Below are 22929 nucleotides of genomic sequence, written 5' to 3'. Positions count from 1 at the left end.
CCGTGACAACTAATATGTTAACGCCCCAAAAGTCTCATGCGTAAGCAAGCTGAAAGAGGGAAACGTATATATTTTGTAAAATTTAATAATGTCAATAAATTCAATAAAATTTCATGTTTTTGCGTAATGATATATCATTCATTTTATTATTTATACAAAACAAGCAGGGAATCGACAAACAATAATTTATATCTCGAATACATTTTCCTCATGTAAAGTTATGACAGTTTGAAGTTGACAGAGGTTGCATAGGAAGGTATTTTAGACGCAGTTCTTGAATAGTGACTAGGAAGAGAAGCAGAGAAACTTGATCGAAGTCGTGTAACGGCGTCTTTCCTGTTCCAGACGTTTTCTATGATGTCATCCAAGTTAGGGAATAAGTCATCGTCGTCCAACCTCCCGTCGTTGCAGCTCGCTGGTCGATAAGGAATGTTTCGTGAAGTGTTCAACGGTAAAGTATTAGATCGCTGCAGGGTTGCTTTTCTTACGGGCGACTTGAATTCTTCAAGACTGTTCAGGCTTTGACAACTACTACTAAGACTAGAACGTGTTTCGATCAATTCACATTCTTTGTCAAATTCTTGCAAACTGCCTTCGAAATCATCGGGTCTGTACTGTGATAAAGTTTTACTGGGAGGGAAAAAGTCGTCGTCTATTTCCAATGGACTTGTCTTTTTCTCGGCAAAGGGTACTTTTTGTGACTGAGGTAGTTGCTCCTGTCTCGACCTGTTTATGTGGACAAAAATGAACACGCAGGCGATTAGTTATACATAGCTACTGATCTAACTGACGATCCAAGGGAAGCAGCACAAAATAACGTACAAGTACCAAATATTGAATTTGAAACGCACCTCGAGTCCGGCCTGGTAATGGAGGCTACGATATCTATTCTGGCAAGTATTTTTCCAAAGAGGGAACTTTTCCCAAAAGATTCAGATCATATACAGCCCCACATTATCAAATCATACCACATTGATGAGAATGAAAAGCCTTCCGTTATCCAGTGTTAATGGCACAGATAAACACAGAGGTTTCGGCCATCTAGTTATAGAACACTTGGATTATGGTTCTAGGAAAATTCGCTGCAATACAGTTTGCTGTAAAACATGTATTTGTGTTAAAAACAGTTGGGTTTTTGAGGTCCCTTTTTTCAAAAAAGATTTGGCATTTAAGAGCATCCCCCAACCCTATAAACCTACAGCCAAATGCTTTTCAGCAATTTTTCAAGCTATCACAAATACTTGTTTTACAGCTAAATGCTCTTGCAGTGAATTTTCCGGACACGTTGCGCAACGTTCCACTAAATGTCAATGCACACATGCAACCTTGAACACTAGCAATGGAAATATTCTGCTGTAAGATTCTTGATTAGGACGACCCGATTGGCAATGTGGAAGATTGACAAATATACAAAATTTCATGCAGTATGAGTTAACACAATCGATGAATCATTTGAGAATAGAATTTTATTTATTTTATAAAAAATGGAATAAAAGTGAATAAAAAATAGTAGTACCGAAGTAAAACATGCAAGAAAAAATCATGCAAAGAATGAAGAACACCATGCCTAACACATTATGTTTAATTTTCTATATTTTATATCTTTCCCCTTGATGAAAAATTGCTTTTCAAATTATCATCTTAATAAAATAATCATGTCTGAATATTAATTAATTAGTCCATACTTGAACAAGTATAAATATTTTCCTGACTAAAGGTAAAAAGTGGAAGACTAACTATAACCAAGTTAGATTTGAGAAACAGTGTTTATCTTGCTTGATATACATTTATTAAATAAATTTTAACTAAAAAATTATTTTAAATTTTACGGTACAAGAAAAAAATTGACAGCATTAGGAATATTTATCAAAGTGGAAGCAACAGGCAAGGTAAAAAGATTATAATTCTGTACAATATAAGATATTTTTGACATAGAAATATTACAAATAAAGTCTTTTTAGTGTACAGTGAAAGTGTAAAATGTCAAATGCCAAAACATTCAGTATCACAAATCATTCACAGTGGGAAATACCCAATAAGAGAAAAGTTAAACCATGCAAGTATATCGTATGATGAATTAAATGATAAATTGGTCGCGATATCACACAAAAACTATACAAGAAACTCATGGTATGATGATTTGAAAATTTAAATGATCAAATCACACCTTGACAGCTTTTAATGATATAATTAAAAAGACTTAAAATATTTTGATATGAACATCCTAACTTGTTTTAATTGCTATATAAAGATATGGAATGCAGTTGAATTCAAATGCAAATTTTTTTAACTGTTGGTTAATTTCAGAAGTTGAGCTTATCCCAGTTTCAATTAGTCTGTATATTTACCTTCTATATATTATATTTATGAAAGCGTGATATGTTATCGTAGATTATGTAGTGGCATGTGGGAATGTTTACTACACGACGTGAGTACTTCTATTTGGCGTGGTACAACCATTTTTACATATGTTACTCCTAACCCCGACCTGGCTATGCCATCCAAAAATTACGTTACTACGAGGTCACAATCGGGTCATAGAGCTTGTCAAAGTATAGCTACAATCGCCCAAAATGGCATGCGCTGACGATAACGGACTCACTAATGCCAGTGATCTCTCTCATATCGGGATCGTTGCGACGAGAAAACGAGAGAAGTAGCTTGCTCGATTTCAGGTGATCGTCTGCAAGTCTCGGATGACAGTGAGTATAGTTTGGAGGGCATTACTACGTTACTGTGACATCGTAGCGACGTAATTCATGAATGACGTCGTCATGTGGGGGTTAGGAATGACATATGCAAAAATGGTTGTGGTTGTCACGACAACTAGAGATACTTACGTGTGTTGTGAACCTGACCCCTGACATGTATACGTTTTTTGAAATAAGGGAGCCCGTTGTTAAGGAGTTTGAGACAAAAGAGAACCTGTTTTTAAAATTTTGAATCCCATTACTGCTAATAGGTGAATTTACCCCGATAGATGTGTCCCACTCAAATATAACCGGGTAAAACAAAAAAAAAATTTTTTTTGCTGCTTTGTTATAAAATCAGTATTTCAGATTTAGTCACAGCAAAGGAATAGTTTGGGAGAAATTCTAGTTGTTGATTTGGTATTAAGTTAGTACACAGGATCAAATGCATTCATGAAAATTATTGTAGAGATTGTTATAAAGAGAACAGTGAGACAGTCAGCATGCCATCACCAAGTATAATTCTACCTAATAAACTTCTTTGGTTGTGTAGGAGGTGTCGGCCGCATGTTTTTTGAAAAATTGCTGCTCGTGGAACTCGCACTGGGTGACGTAGAACCGTTTTGAAGCGGGCCAAGTCTATTCGGAGGTGATAACGCTGATTCGATGGAACTTAAATTCGGAACACTAACATATTGTGATGAAAATCGACTCGGAACAGGTGGAGGTTTATCTCCCTTTTTCTTTTGTTGCTGAAAATATAAATTTATGTTATTATTCTTCAAAAAGCCGTTTTTGGTAAATTGTGGAGTCTGTTTGATAATTACAATCCATTCCATTAAGGGAGTAGGAGTGCAATCCATGTCAAAAAGCATTTTTAGAAGTTTTATCATTCGATTTATTTCCATACTGGAATTCGCTCATAACGAGGCAAATCCAAGTCAAAATTAGATGACATCTGTAGACGAAAAAAATAGATCAGTGGCAAAAATACATAAATAAAATTAGAAGGTTTGATGCAGAAAATTACAGTTTTTTATTCATCAAATTGCTCAAATTAGTTGTGAAATCATATCTGGAACTTGAAATGCAGACATACTAAGAAACTACTTACTTACCACGTTTAAAGGATTAAGAACACCGACATTAGGTGAAGTACTGAACACTTTATTAAAGTTTGTTTCTCTGTTTACAAGTTCAAGTTGATAATATTTCTTATCATCCTGAAATATAATAAAGAAGAATAACCACAAAAAGTAATAATAGAGGCAACATCATAAGAGATATGAATCGGATAAATTGTAAATCATAATATCACAGCAAAAAAGCAGACAACACTGATAAAATTGTGATTTATCCTGTCTAAATTTCAGTAATCTGTATTTCATCTTTTCACCATCCTGTTGTACATACAGAATGAAGTCAAAAATTGTATTTCAGGGTAAAAGAAGGAGCAATACCCCAGTACTGGTTATCGAGTAGCGACACCTAACATCAAATTATATTAGGGTAAATAAAAGGGGAACATTGCATAGTATGAAAATTTGGACTATGAATATGTTTAAGCGACCTGATATTATCAGTATCGCTCGTTTCACTACAATGAAACAAATCTAGGCACCGTCAGATGAGTAACCATGGTGACAGCAGCACAGAAAAAACTATTCAAGAATTGAGGTGAGATAGGCTAGATAGGCTGTCTATTAGTTTGTCGAACCATAAAACCAGTGTTGGGTATTCAAGTCATGGATCATCTATGTCTCGAGTCAACCACTGGGTCATCTAGATTTCACTTTTAATATAACAATTATAAAAGATGGAATATGATACGATCCAGGGATAAAAAGATTTCTAAAAATATTTACAATTAATTTTTGCATCTGAACTTCTTTATCATGAACAAGTTGTTTCAATTCTTTTATTGTTCGTAAATCTTCAGGTCGGCTTTCTCGTCTAGAAAATCTATCTTCTGCTTCTTGTAATCTGTATTAAAAAAGATGAGAATTTAACAGCCGTGCTTACTTATGAAAATATGAGTGAAATACCAGGACATATCTCTTCATGGTTTTAATAACGGTTTGGAAGGAAAAGCCACTCTGATAGAAAATATATTTTTTTGATTGACATTCAGCCAAATCAAAGTCACTGCTATCTTGCTCCAGCATTATTTCAGATTTCTGTAGTCATTAATTTGAGTGAACAAAATTTTGTTTTCTAAACGACAGTAAAGTTTTATATGAGTTGAATACCAAGTAAAAAACACTGACGCTGGCCCAAATTTGGGTGTGTGCAAATTGTCAGTTTTGCATGAAGAACTTGCAAAATTTTTTCAGTCGAGCTTACGCAATATTTAAAGATGATATTTTGTCTTTCAAGCTTTCTGTCGCCCTGTTGAATTCCCCAACTAAAGCTTGCTTCTGTCTGAGACTTTCGGCTTCCATTTTGTCTTGCTCTCGTTGAAACTTTCTTGACAAATCATCTTCTCGTCGTCGAAGTTCAATATTAGCTTCGCTTCGTATTCGAAGAATTTCTTGACCTGATCAGAAAGTTGAAAAGTCATCTTTGAAGTATAAATTATTAGTAAATCAGGCTTAATGGCAATAAGATATACGGTATTTCCTCGGCAAATAAGTCTACTCAGCAAATAAGACGAATCCTCTTTTTAGCACTGAAAGAGAGGGTTTTTTCCATATAGCCCTCCAATAAGATCTGGCAGAAAAATTGCTACTTCGCTGGTCAGTCAAACACTAATATGTATCAATAATTTTATATGGTTAAAACCAGGTCAAAGCACAGATAACAGCTGACAGTACAAAGTCAATTAAATAATCTTGATTGGCAGACAATTTGGCAGCTGTGAATACATTAAAAAATATATAAACTCAGATATGAAGCTTACACAAATCATGTTTGATGCGAATACTCAACCCTCAAAAAAATAGAAAGCATAGCCGCCTAATAAGACGCCCCCCCCCTCTAAATCAGGCCAAAAAATTGGGTCTAGAAAAGCGCCTTAATAGTAGGGAAATACGGTATTCTAGAACAGAATTGTTATTTTATGTCTTGGGTGAACATCACTTAAAATTTTGACATGGTTTGAAATGAAAAAATATTGAAATTGGTTATATTGAATACTATACCTTTACAATCAACTTCTTTATTTAGACTTATTATTTCGTTTCCTTGTTTTTCTGCTCTTTGTTGCAAGTCATTTAAAAGAGATGTTTTTTGACTCAGATCATCTTCCAATCCACTGATCTGTGGAAATAACATTGGTCAATTTATGAACAATAACGGACAATTACGTGAAAGTGAGAGTACCCCGTACCCACCACTTCATCCACAGTGTATTGGATGAAAGGATGTATTGACTGAAACATTTTTCGCCTAAAACATAGTATCAGCTTGATTATAGAGACCTATTTGTAGTGAATGATAAGTAGGTATATCATATACCAAAGTCTATCAGAATTAGACAGTCTTTTTGTTCACATTGTTAGGAAGAATCTTGCCATAACACCTCTATTTACCCTGTGTGAGTTCGGGGGCAAATTCTGTGAGGGATAATTATGTGTGAGCAAGTGCTGGACTCTTCGTCGTCATCGGGTGGGTCATATAACCGATGGTCAGTTACGGCTTTCTCAACCATCAAGTCCATGCATCTGAAATGAATAATAACTGACTAACTAATCTCATACCCGACCGACATGGACTGGTGACCAACCAGTAGGCCATGTTAAGTCATAATTATGATTGAGTCGTCTTTTCGGCATCCCATTGCCCCGGAGATAAAAAAGGACAATTCTACCCTACTTGAAAAATGAACTTAATTACTGAGTAATGGAGTATTACCTTTCTAGAATAATCAGATTCTTGTCTTCTTGTTGCATCCAGCGCTCTTTCTAATTCCCCTCTCACAGACATTAACTTTTGTTCAAATTGTCTCATTGCATCATCCATGGCATATGCATGTTGATGTGTCAGTTCAGATCGCATCTCCTCTGCAAAAAATTATGATTTAGTTTACGAATTGCAGCTTCTACTATTCTATGTCGACACTTCCATTGGTAGTACACAGTTTGCAGTGAATCTGAACAAGGCCCTGTACAAGCAGTCAAATGCCCCATCACCCCTCCCAGTAGATAATAAACCCCGACAGGCAATGCAGTACTGCAGCGGATCCTAAAGGGTGATTTGCAAAGTCCGCCCCGAAAATTAACAGAATTGTGTTAAACACAACAGACATATGATTGAATATTTTACATATTATTTTTATTATAAGTGTTTTATTGTTTCTTATTTTAAATGCTGCGTATATGAATAAATTGAAACTCATTTTACCTTTGTACGTCGTTTATTTTCTGTTACATAGTGTCTACCTCTATAGTTGTGTAACAATAGAGGTAGACCAGGGGTTCTCAAGCTTTTTTCAAGACGACCCCAAAGACAACTTTCAAGTGTCCAGTGCGACCCCAGGTCAATATATATGTTTTTCATGAAACTTTAGAGCTTATTTCACTGAACTTTGGTCATGTGGTGGTATGAAGTAAAATAAGCTAAAACCAAACAGTGATGTCACAATAAGCACCTACATTTTCTATAGCATAAGCATAGAGCGATGCCTATGGGCCTGTTTTATGATAAGCCACGGTACAAACTGCTGAATTTTTACATGGTTTGTCAAATCTTACATGTTTTGTACAACTATCCTCTACCATACCTCAGCGACCCCATGACCTACTTATCACTCCGACCAAATTTGGGGTCGCGACCCCTGGTTTGGGAACCCCTGAGGTAGACACTACTTTCTGCAATTTCGTGAGTTGCAGTTTACTATCTGCCGAACCGAGTTTAGCGAACACGAATGATTTTTTTAGTAATTCAATCACGCAGAGATGCGGAAGAAGAGTTGACATTGCCTTTTCCCTTTAGGCTACATGTTTTTAACTTTGAAAGGCATAAAGTACATATAATTAAAGATCGCAAAAATGAGTTTTATTCAAGGGCAGCAATTTTTATTTCGTGTAAGTACCCTGATAATTTGGCATTGCACGAACATAAAGTTTAGAAACCGCTGCCATACCGGAACAATTAGTATTCTTCAAAAATAGAGTTAGCACCTTCTTACATATGGATCAGTGGCTGTACAGAGCCTTGTTCGGGGGAAAAGTAAAATGTCATATGAAAACGGAACGATTATTCTCTTTTCATATCATTCTCACCTAAATCTTGTAATCCTTCTTGTTCTTTTCTTATTAATTCTTCTTCATGTTCTCGATTTAATTTTTCTTTTATTGATTCAATAGTTAATCTATGAGCTTGCATTTGTGTTTGTTGTTCCTCCCTAAACACGCAAAAAAATATTGAATCAATTTTGATGGTAAGCTAGGCCTATATGGGACATTCAGTCATGTAATGATTCATGTACACAAAAACAGGTTTTTATATGGCATTGGTTAATTGCACATATTTAGTGTGAAAATTTTTCTTGGTTTGAACAAATTTGCCAAATGTGACTTTTTTTTAATCAGAAATTAAGATTTCATCAACATGGTAGACTTATTTTGAATTTCTTGTGCATAGAATTTGTCTCATACTGAAATTAAATTTTTTGAAATTGTTCAGTAATATATTTATTTTCTACCTATATTGAGATAATAATCTTCCTTCCAACGATCGTAATTCTTCTTCTTTTTTGTGTTCAAGAGTTGTCATCTCCGATCTGTGAGCATTTTCCATGTTTGCGATCTGAAGTGGAAATAAAAATACAATTCCCATACATCAAAATATACTGCAGCATAGATTGAAACGGATATATTGATTGGCCCAGAGGACTTGCTATCACATTATTGCAAATTTCATGTGAAGTTTCATTTGACCAAATCCAGATGTCAATAGACAAGCAGTTTACAACAATATTACAAATAAAATATTCATATACTGAAAAATATATATGCGGTATATAAAGTATAACCAATTTCGCATTGGTTTGTGAGAGTAAAAACTTAATAAGGTAGCGTGATGGAAAAATTACCCTTTTTACGCAATCACAATGCCACTGCAACAGAAATGAACTTACATTGTTATACTGGACTAATTGCTCACGAATTTTAAGTAGTTGGTCATAAGTATCATAAAAACTCCCTACCTTTGATGAATATTCTGTTGCAGCATCATTTGCAGCTTGTCGTAATTCTCTTTCATTTTGTACAAATTTTGATTTTTCTTCAGCTAATGCTCTGTCTGAATCTTTTTGTAATTCCTCCATTGCACTTTTCAGTTCTGATATCTAAAAATAATTCAAATTGAATGATAAGAATTTAACAAATGGAACCTATAATTTCTTAATTGCTTCTACAAAAATAAAAATACACATTTAGTTTTGTTTGCTCGAACTTCTGTTTGTGTATGATTATACCCAAAAGTTTGAGAAGTAAAGGATGCTTTGTACAAAAGTTATGTTCGGTCTAGAATATTTTCCAAATGACCTCCTTAGTATTAGTGACAGAATTGCAACCATTGCACAAAATTGTAAAACACTCTCTTGGTCCATCAATAATTAAATATTGATATTCGTCTATTTTTTTCACGAAAATTTGTTCAAACTAAAGTCACGCACACGCTACTGAGGCTTTAAATAATTATAGTGTAGAACTGCACGGTAATAAATACAGACTAATGCGAGACTTGAAGCTGTTAATGTCAATTCAACCAGGAAAACAGCGATGATGTAAAAAACTTTATGCAAGAGACATTTTTGCCTCGTAGATACACTGATTGTAAACAGAACCCATATTAGAAACAGAAAACTTTTTTTAAAAGTTCAGAACACGAACCATTATAATACCTGTAAAATAACCAAAACAAATTTGACCAAATTAACATAAAAAATTTTAACAATACTCACCATAGTTGTAAGGTGTTTAATTTGTTCTTGCCAACCTAACTTTGCGGCTTCGATTTCCCGTTCCTTTTGTGATTGTAGTTGTTCTAGTGATGATCGTTTATCTTGTGTATGTTGTTTGATTAAACGTGTCTGCAGATCTCCCAACTCAGATCTAGAAAAGAATCAGAGTAAAATTTAAACGAGAATATCGGTTGGAAACCGAAGACTTATCGATCGATAGTTAGGGGATCCCCCAAAACAGAAACTGCAGTTTCGATTCATCCGCTCTTGTAACTTGCGCACTGCGCATCGCACACACACACTCGGCGGGTTTCAAAATTCTCTCGCTTTACAAAAATCTAGATCACTATATCAATAATTGATTGATAACTCGCTAATTATACCAAATAATTCGTCCAAAATCAATAGGCTTCTGGTCCGAGATAAGATGAATGCACATGCAAAATCTGGAGCAGATTCAATCTCGCTTTCGTGAGATATCGCGTGCATCTAACAGACACACACACAGACGGACAAATACCTATCAATATACTTACCGATCTTAAGATCGATAAGTAATCAGTAAAACTGAATATGCAATCTTCGTTAGATATCAGTGGTGGCTTGTACAGGGACTTGTTCAGAGCAATTCCCATGAATAAGAGTCATATTCAGATTATCTATTTATAAGTGGCTAGCATATTTACATTGTCGGATATATTATCTGTAATGGTTAAGATCAAAACGAATATTCTGAATATATAGAATTAAGTAATTAGTCAAGTTTATCTATATATAAAAGTTAAAGTATACAAAATGTCAACTTAATATGGAGTAGATAATAGAAATCCTGTAACAAAATTCTACCTCATTTGTTCTTGCCATTTCGAATTCAACTGTGTTGTTAATCTTTCAATTTCATTTTGATGTTTCCTTTCAGTCGAATGCATATCTTGTTCGAATGATATCTTATTGGATTCAAGTTCCTTCCTGTAAAAGTTGAAATCAATGTTGAAGAAAGTTGGCAAGTATTTTTTTTGATGAACAAAACGTTGAAATGGAGCTTTGATTAATGTAAGGAGCTGCAATATATGGCTTTGTGCAGTGAGTGCAAGTTTCCTCCGCTAACTACATCAAGGCAACAGTATAATTGTTTAACTGGATAGATACTCAAACTCTACCTAAACTAAATACAATATATAAACTGTATTTCACTAACAAGCCAAGTGAAAGTGCAAAACCAACAGACACCCTTGGTATATAGTGTGATGGAGGTTCTTGCTTTTTTCTCCTATTCTATGCATGGTTGGTGCAAAAAGAGAGAATCCAGGAGGCAGGCGGGATGGCACGACAAAAACATTAACAAATGGTAAACGACAATGAAGCGAAATAGGTCCGAGTGCCGCTGAAGACATCCAAGAATGGTATATAATTAACAAGCAGGCGTACCAGAAAAAGCTTAGAATTAGTAAGCATGATGGAAGCAAAATGGGTTCGGGTCATGCTGAAGACATTCAAAAAGAGTGATATATAAACCACAAGTACAAGAACAGGTGCAGAATTAATGGCAAAATGGTCTGAATCCAGTTTGAGACACTTAAAAGAAAGGCATACAATCAACAAGTACATTGAACTAAGCCATTGTTTCCCAAAGTTGATTGAACCCCGCCAAAATTAGAAGCTAAACAATATTCGCGGGCCAGGAGAGGGGAGCGCCCGCAAGTGGCCGGTACGGGTACGTATAAATAAGATACCGAACCTAATTGTTATGAATATACATGTGCTTAAACTGTGATGAAAACATAACAATTGGCAGAATCTAGAACACACAAAAAAAACATAAAGTGTTAAACTATTTCATTACAGTATGTTCGAGGTGCCATATTAAATTGTTACATGGGTCGTATTTGGCCGCAGGTCACGCTTTGGGAACCACTGAACTTGGCAATCCAGAAAAAGAGCTTAATCAGACCATCTACCTGCAGTTCTACTAAAATACTCAATAGCTTTCAAGGTACTTTATCTGGCCCACAATGGATGACTTAGAATATAATATAATAAGCGTAATATAAAGCTAACTATAAATGAATAAATTGCTTGATAGTAAAATAAAGTTTATGACACTCCAAATTATTAATTTTTTGAGCATACCTCAAAGCAGCCATGCTTGTTTCTGATGTTCGTAATCTTCCATCAGACATTTCGACTTCTCTTTGCAATTCTGATATTCTTGAATTTAAATTTTTAATATGAGAACTTGCATCACCAAGTCCATCTTCATGTTGACGAACTAGGGACTCCAATCTTGATAACTGAGAATGGAAGATAACAAAACTCCATGAAATTATATCAGAAAAACTGGACTTTTAAACCGATTGTGCTGACAACTACAGCAATAGCCAGGTGATGACTTAACACTAAACAATTAGAATAAATAATAGCTTCACAGACAATTCAACAGAACAATAGATCTGAGGTAAAATTCAACACCTCTAGAATTGAACTAATGATTCGGTTGCTGCAGGACTGACTACTTATCCTTCTTCTATGTTTTTGTGCTGGCGGATCTGTATCCATATAATGCAAGGATGCTGTAGCAAGAGTGAAGATAACTATCCTAAGTGATAAGAGTCTTGCTGCACACTAACACAAATATATTTCTGTAACGTTTCGTCTGACCAAGGTCAGACTTCCTCGGACATACATAGTTCAACTATCTGAGTTGAACTAGTTGAACCATATATGTCAGAGGAAGTCTGACCTTGGTCAGGCGAAAGGTTACAGAAATCTAGAATAGAAGATGTTTATATTTATTCTGGGGTAGAGGAAACCAGATAATATGCTACCACAGCTTCTCATACAGTTACCAGTCCAGGTTGAGGCGTGGGTGTATATAATGTACCAGTTTGTCAATCGAGATGCATGGTATTTGTAGGTGGAGGGAACCTTACAGACCAGCATTTATTGATTACCCTAGCATTGACAGGAAGTCTAGTAATCTTTGCACACATAATTATTCCTCAGGGAATTTGAACCTATGACCCCACACAAGGTGATTTAGTGATTAGCATTAAAATGACAAGCATATTCCAAACGTCTTACGAATGCGAACTGTTTTTTACAAAGTGCTTGCTTTGTTCGGATTCGGACATAATATGAACAATCTAGGTCTTTGATGAATCCTTCACCTCATTTTGTGTTGTTTGTAATTTTCCATACAACTCCTTCTTTTCAGATTCAACTTTACTGACGGCTTCATTTTTCTCTTCAATAAGTTGGGATGTTTCTTTTCGTAATCTGTCTTGCATATCTCGAAGCATTGCATCCATTGAATTTTGAGCCTAAATATCAATGGTTTGCAGAATTAATAAACAGGAATTTCATATTTATTTCTGAATTTTAAATTCATCCCGGGAACGGGAAATTAGATAAGAGGGCTTAATCAGATGGCAAACCAGCGCCTCTCGTTTGGTTGCCAGTCCATGTTGGGTATGAGTGAATGTCAGATACATAGACTTGATGGTAAAGGAAGCCACCACCCCACGATGTATCTCCTTGCACATACAATAATTATCTTCCACAGGATTTGAACCTGTGAACCTGTAAAAGCTAGTTAGAAAAGCAATGGTAAGATGCTGCCCAGCCTATTTAAAATGGTTTAGGGGTAATGAAAAATAGATTTCTTTAATTTTTTTGAATTGCTCATTCTGGTTCTTTGAATGTACAATTGCATTTATGCTATTGATTTCAATTTTGTGTAGCAATTTATGTGATAAACTGCTTACAGCCCTCTGTAGTTATTGTTATTTCCAATTTTAACTGAGCCGTTGTAGGCTTACTCAAAAGTTAGATTTGCAAGTGGAAATAAATGTTCAATTTCTAAGTAGTTTGACCAAATTTCTTGTCAGAAGTATTATTTACATTTAAGGTTATAGATGAAACTAAAAATACCACTTGAGTATGAAATTTAAACTGTAAAATTTCATGATTTGTATTTCATTCTCAAAAAATTAAACTTCAATAATATTTATATCATAATGCCAATTTGGGCAGCATAGAATGAACTTTTTCTTGGTTAAATTGTCTCTTAAAAGTATATACTTTGAAATGCTAATACCCAGCCTTTTAAAAAACTGAACCTTTTAAAGTTGTTGAAAATATTACGGAATATTTCCATCACTGGAAAGAACCTACCAAATATGTTAGATATGTTGATATGATAATATAAACCTCAGGACCACGATAACCCCATTATATTTGAAGTGGTCTTAGTCGATCAAAATTCAATAAGGCATGAAAATAATACTCAGGAATGTGGGAAATATGATATTTACATGCCGATAAGATAATATTGAACGATTTCAAACAACTTGTTAAGCTTAAAGTCTGTTTGTAGAATTTTTCTAACCACATAAAGTAAATTTGAATGTGTGTAGATAATAGAAGGATTTTAATTTTGTCTGTCATAGTCGATGGCATTAAATACTACTGTGGTAATCAGTATGTGATGAATGGCTCGTGAAATATTACCTTTATTTCACATTATTTTATTTTATCAATTCATCGTGAAAATATCTATGGTCACAGCATCCACATATTTTTGACTCATTTGTCAGAAAATTTGAATTAGGTAACACTTGTAAAAAATGGTAAAAAACGGTTTGAATTACGGTAACTTTTTCAAGTCGTTTGATCACAGGTTACTGGTTAAAGGACTAAATTAAATCCACTGAGATTTGATATTCTAGAATACGAAAATGGCCGTGCATGATATCATGAAAATCAATGAATTATTCTCATATTTCTTAAAATATTGAACTTGATCAATTATAATAATACATCACAACCAGTTTTTCTAATAGCACTGTAAGTTTTATGTTCGATCATGCTTGACAATATAAAATATCTCTAGCCATCCGCAAAGAATTTACTGCAATCTGCTGTTAGTATCAAATACAGAAGAGACTGTGGCCCTAGGGATGTCAACAAAGGAACCCATGATGGAAATATGTCAACAAGTTCATTTAATTTTAATTTACTTAAGAGAAAAAGATAACCAGACACTGATGGAGAATGATTCATTACATGCAACAAAGAAATGCATATAGGATTTTAGACCGGGTAGAAAATTTCGTTTCGAATTTTTGTTCAATTTTTTAATAATTATTCTATACAGAATTTCAAAGGGAGGAAATTATACAAAATTGAAAATGCCATCTCAAGTTGGAAATCTTTGATCGAGCACTAGTCAGTCTATTATTTTTTGGGTGCGTTTCGACTCAACTGTGTTGGTCATCCCAGGTACAAATTCCACGCCCACCACCTCACCCATGGTGTAATAAATTGAGCAGGGTATGCCGAATCAGAAAAATTCCAGTCCTTAAGAAATAAAGCAGCTACTTACCGGTACATATGAGTAACTAACTGCTTGTGTTGAGCCTTGTTCAGAGCAAAATATGTAAAAAGATATTATAAAAAAGATTGGAACTATCATTAACCACATCATATTACACATAATATTGTGTATTCTATACCAAACATGAAACTTTCTGGAAATGAAAAATGGGCGCTCCAGAAGTGTATGTACCAATATAGAGGTAACTAATTTTGTTCGCCTACTTTACATCAAGTTGTGTAAAGGGACTGAAGCCTATGGGTAGGGGGTATGTATACTTGGCTAACACAGATAGTCCCGAACTCGTAATATAACTACAATAAGGAAAATCATATTAAAATTATGACCTAACCCTAACCTGGTATACACACTACAGGAGTACCGAAAAATGAGTACCTATTTACATCTGAATGTATGCTTATGCTTATACAGAGCCTTAATTAGAGTGGATATGTGAAAAAGTTGCAATGTCTTAGTTACATTTCGCTATGTCTAAGCGTTAACAAAATAATACATAACAAGTCTGTTAACAGACTGAGAATAATCTAACATAACATGTGCATAAAATATTTTTGATTTCATATTTACTGTTGATGAATTATAGTTCGAAATTTTCAATATTTTGTTGAGCAAAAATGTCATGTGTACAAATTTTTGTCAACGCAATTGTCGAAGTCGTTTGATCAAACATCGGAAACTGAGCGTCAACTATTATAATCTCCTTATGTTTGAGTGCTTTGTTTACAGTACAAGGGCTATAATCCTGTTGAAATTTTAGTAAATCCATCCTACGAGCAAAAAGTCGAGACACTTTGATGGAAGAGAATTGTTACCTTGCTCAAAAATGAGAAATGACGTAATGTTATGATATGCTCTATGCGGCACAGGTATTTCAAAATTGCTAACATTGTCATGAAAAAAGTAAGCCTCACCCAAACATCAAAATTTTGTTACCATAAGTTTAATGGAAATGGCGATTACCTGCCCCAGAAAGCTTGCTATAGATATTTTTTGAAATTTTAATTGCATGTAATTCACAATTCACAATAAAACTCAAAACAGGGTGACACTAAAGAAACAGAACCATGTTATTTGGAACATATTCTCGAGATAATATAATTTTTGTGCAAAGCATCTTAAATTAATGAATCTTTGGGGTTCGATCATACTCACAAACATAATATGTTCAAGTGTTAAATAAATTTTCTTTATTTTCAAAGAAGTAATTAAAAAATATATGGGTTCTGTTTGGTTTTCGGGTCGGCATGTACCGGTATATAGGAGTGAGTGGCAATACATAGACACTAGAATATTATTTGTCATCTACGGTATGTCTTATTGTCTTTTATGAAATTTGCAATGCAAACTATTCGCAACAATTTTTATCATTTTAATCCCCAAATCTCCTGTCTTTTTCAACATGCATTTATTCGCTATCATCTAGAATCTAGATTTGATGATAAAATCGAATCTATGAGTTTAAAACTATAATACACGATTTACTAATTGTTTCATAAATATTAATAAAACCGGTAAGATTTACAAAACAATATCTAAATATTAATAATTCAAGTACGGTAATTTAATTAAATTAAAATTTAATTATTTCAGACTGTATGACTTAGGGGAACAAATTGAAAATCGTTCAATGAAAAACACTCCATCAATTTAATGACTATTTTCAATGAATACATTTTTGTTTATTTCACCTGTGTTTAATTAATTAATCTAATTACAATTAATTATATCAAACTATAAATATGAATTAGAGTAACCAGATAGAATGATTACCCAATTAAAAACTTCCAGTCACTTCAACATATTTGGTCTCAATTTTCAGAATTATTTTTCATTTTATGTTTTCATATTTCCCAAAAATGAGCATTCAAATTTAAATGTTTTTCTAAATTATGCATTAGTTTTATTCCTTGCTCTAATTTGAATATATATTGGCATATTAACTATGTCACAAATGCAATAAGCAACAGCTTTCAGACATCAGGTCTCTTGAGACAGTCTAATTCAGAATGGAAAACCAACATTCAAATACAGAAATACCACATTTAACCATGTAAAGAAATTGGTTTCAAAACTATGCACAAGTCAAATAGTTTGACAAATAATAAAAATAGACAGAATTTGATATATTATAATGACATGATGATAATAATGCCAATATTCAGTGTTCACCTTTGGTGTTCCATAATGTGTTATTGAATCATGTTTGTCAAAGGTAATCGGTAATATAATCTGATATGGAGGGAAGATTATCAAAGACGGGCATTGTTCGAAGATATTGGTGCGACGCGAATTATTTAATTTTAATTTTTTGTACCACCAATTTAGAAACAATTTACCTAACATGATACATTGATAAATTGGGAAAACAAGACTCGATTTATCCATGTTTTGCGCATGATTAATAAGATACCGGCTTCTGCAATGATTGTGGCGGAAAGGTGAACCCAAAAGTTTCTAAAGGTGACAATTTTATGAAGTTTGGGATTCTACGCTCTGATAGCAGTGAATGGTAAAATGTCTAACCAGCTTGTTATCAAAATAAAGACCAACAAGCCACTGAAACTTTTGCAAAAACAATGTTCCCAATCTGAATAATTTCAAAACAGAAAATGACTGAAAATAAACTTTGAAAGCTTATTAAGATAGAGTATTTCTTGTAGCGTTTTTATATATCACATCGAATTATATGTTTCTAAAGAATTTGTTTTTGTAGAAATTGAAATATATATTTTTCCAATGGGAACACTATGGTACAAAAGCCTTCAGGGAAGCAATCAGGCAGTAATATTTGTTTATATTGGCTGTGATTGTCAAAACACAAGCATTAAATACCGGAAATTTAAATTAAAAATATCATTTTTAGTCAATTTGTTTTAATATATACTCCAAACTTGAAAAGGAAAATTATTTAAATGTTCCGCCCAGGTTTTAAAAGCAAATTTTGTCAAATATATACATACATGATCCATGCATCAACAACATCTTCCATCAATGGCCAAACTTGACAATATTTATTTTACTTTATATAAGGAGATAAATATATAAATGAGAAACTTTAAACTCAACTACCGGTAAGTCTCTCAAAGAAAACTTAAGAGCTTGAGATTAGGTCATATTTAATAACTTCGCTTTGGCAATATAATTTCCTTAAAATTTCCCATCAATCAAGGTTACATGCTTCGCTAACAATTTGTGATGCATGATCAAATAGAATTCATGAAATTTGTTAACATATTTTTATTTTCATTTTGAATTTTCAATATATAAAGTTTTTTAAAAGGTATGTTCACACCGTTACTCTGAACAAGGCTCTACAGTCTTCTCAATAATCTAGGATGTCCAAAACGAACCGAATGTTCGAATACTTTCAAAATTAGTTGTATTTTATATAGTAAGTTTGTGCTTTAAATAATAATATTGAATATTTCCAATTAGAACTTCGTCATTTCTTTTATTGAAAATCTGGCATATTCCCGGTAGTTAAAAATCTGGTTGATGTACTGGTAACTTATATGATCTTTTCTTTCTGCATTGTTAAATTCAATCTCTACAATATACAGAGTGTTCATAGAGTCATGTTCTAATTTCAATTCTGTCATCAAGTCAGTTCTCAATATATCTTAATCAGATTAATTTTATTTTAATCTGTGTTTGCCTTGTTCAATACAACTGTAGGAATCAACAAACTATATGGTATCAATAAATTCACTTTGCAATTTCAAAAATTCTTAGAATTTATGAACATCATGTATATAAATTTCTGTATATTCAATGTTGAATGGACCAATTTACAATTATATTCGATATTCAGTATCCATAAATATTTTTTCAGAAAGCGTCCTAATGGTAAATTATCCAGTTTCAGCCATCCCTGCTTTTACTGTTCATTATTGAGGAAGGTTATTCCAACCAATAACCAAAAATTTCATAAGAAAAAAATTTAAAAATATTTCCATGCCAATTTTAGTTACAAAAATGCACCTGCTTATGACTAGCCAAGTATGAATCACCATTGATCACATTTATTGCATTGAGACATACTCCAACTATAGTTCGAAAAAATGCAATAATTCATTTAATGTCGCGCAACCTAATTGTCAATATACAATCAGTTGCCCAATTTCAAGTTCAAATTATAGGATTGCCTAAAATTTATTTGGGCAAGATTATCCACTTCAATATCCATTTGAGTGTAGATAAGTACTCCTTGAGTTGTTTTGAAACATTCGAGTGTCTGTACTCAAGACAATTAGATAATTTAAACTTCATGCACATGAACTTCACTCTGTTAAAAAATCTTTTCATATTTTTTCATTTCATTTTTTCAATCATATTTTTTATATTTTTAAAAACGTGCATTGCTGATTGAACAAGAGATTGAATGAATGCATCAGTTAGTGAGAATTTCTGTGGTTCAAAAGATAAGGGTACTACTACCTCTTTGGTTATTTTCTCAAAATACCAAAAGTACCAAAATACCTCAAAGTACCAAAATTATTTAAAACATTTATTTGAATCCTTTGCTTCATACATGATTATTGCGCCCCAGCATATGTTTAACAAACAAACAGACATACTAGTAGACTAATACAAAAATCCAGACCAAATACGGTAAGTATCTCTATACGCCTAATTGTATACTTATTTAAGGCACTGTTCAGAGCAATAGTATAATGAAATGAAAATAAGGAATTACCTCAGTTTTCAATGATTCTATTAGTGATTGATTGTTACGTTCAGTTGCTTGTCTTTCATTATCATATTGTTCAGTTAGTTGTTTCATTTCGTTACTGTGAGATTGTTTCAATTGTTCCAGATTTTTTGTAAATTGTTTTTGAAGATTTGATTTTTCTTCCATGACACTTTCAAGTCGCTGAAAATAGAAATTCAAAAATTAGAAAAAGCCGTAAAAGGAAAGACGTTATTATTAAATACGATAGAAATGAAACTGTAATGCAAACCAAGAAAGAGCTGGAAATATAAAACATTGGTGCAAGAAAACGATCATTTTGGGGTTCAAACAAGAGTAGTTATTGTAGTAATAGTAGTAGTAATTGACTTTGTCAAAAAACAAAATGTAATATTTTTAGCAGCACTAATTAAAATTTCAAAAATTATTATTAAAAATTATCGTTGTTAAAAAGGTCTTTTGTTAGCAGCACCAAAAAAATAAATCTATAATGAAAGTTAGCTAGATGACCTTAATAGAGCACATACTGTTTTGAATAACTAAAATTTGCATCAGGAACGTTACTTATCATTCAACTGAGTACAAAGAACATACATGTATCATGAATGAACAACCTGGCAAAATCAGGAATACTTCAACAAAGTACAGTCATTGTTGCAAGACATTTTTTTTTTACTTTTTTGCTCAAATGAATCGTTTTGGTTACCTTTCCCATGACTTGTAATTGTTCCATGAGTTGTTGTGACTTTTCTGAAGTATTACTCTGTAATGAATCTTTTTCCGATGAGAGTGAATCAATTTGAGATTTCAATATTTTAATTTCTTTTTCTAAACCTTGAATATTTGCCTCTTGAGTTAATTTTGAAGCTTCTAATGTTCCAATCTGACCTGAAATTGGATTGAAATCCATTAAAATTTATTATTTTTTCATTCATTTTCTCAAAAAATACTGTAGGCCTACTTGATTTCTTTAAAATATCAGCTTCTTGATTTTGTAATCTCGATTGCAATGTGTTTAATTCTTCTTGTAGATATTGGACTTTATCACATGAATTTGAATATTCCTTCTGCACTCTTGTGATACCAGTTTGTAGATCCTGCAAAAATGAAAATAAGTTGGATTTCGTATAAAAAAAAAACAAGTTACAACATGGGCACTTTGATTAAAAAATGGCCCAATTTCGGTATAATTTATAGACATGTTCCATATCATTATAATGGATCTTTCATTTAAATGCCATACCCATCACCTCAACCAGAGTGTGAATAAATTAGGTAGAAAAAGTCGTATCGGAAAGATTCTGATACTTCCAAAAATAATAGTTCCTCCCCTTTACATGCTTGTACATGGCCTTGTTCAGAGTGAAAGGGGTGAATGAGCAGCATATAAAGAAGTGGATGAAATTATGAGAAAAACAGAAAATGATAGTGCAATATCCATATTTATAGGACAATAAAAATTATTAGTGTTTTGTTTTGTAATAACAATTTAATAGATAAATGATTTGGCATCATCGCTTCTATGTACCTCATTAATGAAAGTACAAGAATTTATTAAAATTTAATTTCCCTTAGTAAAAAAATGCTAAAAACTTTTCTTTTATAATACATAAATCAGTTATTTTTTAATCGGGAAATCAGGAAACAGTCAACGCGACAACAAAAATAAAGTAACAATGTGGTCACTGAAGGATTTGATGAAATCATATTATAATCAAAGTTTTGGAGGATTCCACACTTACTGAGTTTTGATCAGTAATATTGGTAATCTGTGTTGTTGCATCTTCTAATTTTTTCCTGAGGTCTTCTGTTTCATGAGTTTGCATCTGTAATTCATCTTGAAGTCCAGCTAATTTTTTCTTGAGACTATATTCCAACTTTGAAGCCTCTTGACGTATTTCAGATTCACGTTCCTGCCACCTGTGAAAATTTTGAAACTGACAGATCAGTTCTCGAACTAATATTGAATTTACACTAGATTCAGGTTGATTTAAAAAATAAATTTTAGTTGAATTTGTATAAACTAAAAGGATGTAATACACTGATTGGATCAAAATTCAAAATTTGATAAAAAAAATGTATTTAAAAAGATTCAAGTACCATATTTCTCCATAGAATGAGTAACAATAAAAGTGATAAATTCACTATCACACCTTTTAATTGCCTCCTCATCTGTTGCTGATGCTTGAGACCTCAAAGCAGCAAGTTCTCTCTCATAAAATGCTTTTGCTTTATTCATTTTACTTTCGTATTCATCTTCTGATTTTTTAAATTCCTGTTTCAAATTAGTATTCTCCCGTTCCAATGCATGGATCTATGTAATAATGATTGTTGTTGTGAATGAGTGATAAAAAAATAATTATATATATTTACTGATGAGTTTAATGATAATAAATAACAATGGTCTCAGAAAAGGACCTTGCATCACTCCCACAAAGATGAATACGAGATAGCGATCAGAGACCGCCGACTTATCGATCTTCCACATCACTAATTAATTGATAACTCGCTAATTATATGACATAATTTATCCAAAATCAATAGGTATCTGGTCCGAGATACCATAAATGCACATACAAAATTTGGAGCAGATTCAATCTCGCTTTCGTGAGATATCGCGTAACATACGAAAGTGTCTAACAGACAAACACACAAATATGTATCAAAATAGTTACCGATCGAGATCGATAAGTAAAAAGTGTGTTGAGAGTTTGGGAACTATTTCATAAATAAATCAGCATTGGCAATATGTATCCAAATCTTACTTTATCGTAGAAGAGCATAATAGCAGCATGCAAGATGGGTCGACTCTTAGCAAAGTGTAATGAGTTAGAGTGCTATTGAGCAAATTCTGATCATCATCATACCAAAACATAATAAAACCAGCACCTGTTTTGTATGTGAATCTATTAAATCCCGTTTTTCATTATTGAATTTAGTATCCTTAGAATCTATGATTGCATGAAGTCTTTCAAGTTCCTTTCGATGTTCATTGCCCATTTTTTCCATCTCATGACCGCCCTCATTTCGTAGGGTTGTCTTTAAATCATGAAAGTCTCGTAATCGTTGTTCAAATTCTGATTTACAGTCGCCAAGATCTTTTGTGAGGCCCATTACCTAAATAAAACCAAAACACTAATACGAGGAAAAGCAAACCTTTATATAGGATTATATTTTGAGTCCTTTTTTTTAAATTTAACCAAATAAAACATCATTGAAAAATATTTACCAAGATTGTAAAGTAAGT

At 33.0% G+C, this 22929-nt stretch overlaps 1 protein-coding gene across 2 annotated transcripts in view; it reads right to left on the bottom strand.

Moving 5' to 3' along the window:
• The window catches only part of LOC120339671 (protein FAM184A-like), a 28385-nt gene that overhangs the window by 3936 nt on the left and 1520 nt on the right, over positions 1 to 22929 (bottom strand). The window contains exons 4-23 of one of the 2 annotated variants that reach the window (XM_039407836.2): positions 22572 to 22799; positions 21836 to 21996; positions 21425 to 21602; positions 20644 to 20779; positions 20389 to 20570; positions 19689 to 19865; positions 12765 to 12917; positions 11728 to 11888; positions 10444 to 10566; positions 9598 to 9748; positions 8839 to 8979; positions 8335 to 8438; positions 7913 to 8034; positions 6543 to 6691; positions 5831 to 5948; positions 5034 to 5226; positions 4556 to 4673; positions 3809 to 3913; positions 3219 to 3442; positions 49 to 726 (exon numbers count right to left, since the gene is read on the bottom strand). In XM_039407836.2, the coding sequence (XP_039263770.2) occupies positions 219 to 726; positions 3219 to 3442; positions 3809 to 3913; positions 4556 to 4673; positions 5034 to 5226; positions 5831 to 5948; positions 6543 to 6691; positions 7913 to 8034; positions 8335 to 8438; positions 8839 to 8979; positions 9598 to 9748; positions 10444 to 10566; positions 11728 to 11888; positions 12765 to 12917; positions 19689 to 19865; positions 20389 to 20570; positions 20644 to 20779; positions 21425 to 21602; positions 21836 to 21996; positions 22572 to 22799 (3432 nt within the window). In that variant the 3' untranslated portion in view covers positions 49 to 218. Of the gene's footprint in view, positions 1 to 48; positions 727 to 3218; positions 3443 to 3808; positions 3914 to 4555; positions 4674 to 5033; positions 5227 to 5830; positions 5949 to 6542; positions 6692 to 7912; positions 8035 to 8334; positions 8439 to 8838; positions 8980 to 9597; positions 9749 to 10443; positions 10567 to 11727; positions 11889 to 12764; positions 12918 to 19688; positions 19866 to 20388; positions 20571 to 20643; positions 20780 to 21424; positions 21603 to 21835; positions 21997 to 22571; positions 22800 to 22929 lie in introns of those variants that run through there. The other variant, XM_078116044.1, reaches the window with a different exon arrangement.

Source organism: Styela clava, chromosome 9 (genome assembly GCF_964204865.1).
Source record: "Styela clava chromosome 9, kaStyClav1.hap1.2, whole genome shotgun sequence".
NCBI classification, from domain to species: Eukaryota; Metazoa; Chordata; class Ascidiacea; order Stolidobranchia; family Styelidae; genus Styela; species Styela clava.
This window is presented reverse-complemented; position numbering and strand designations above follow the sequence as displayed.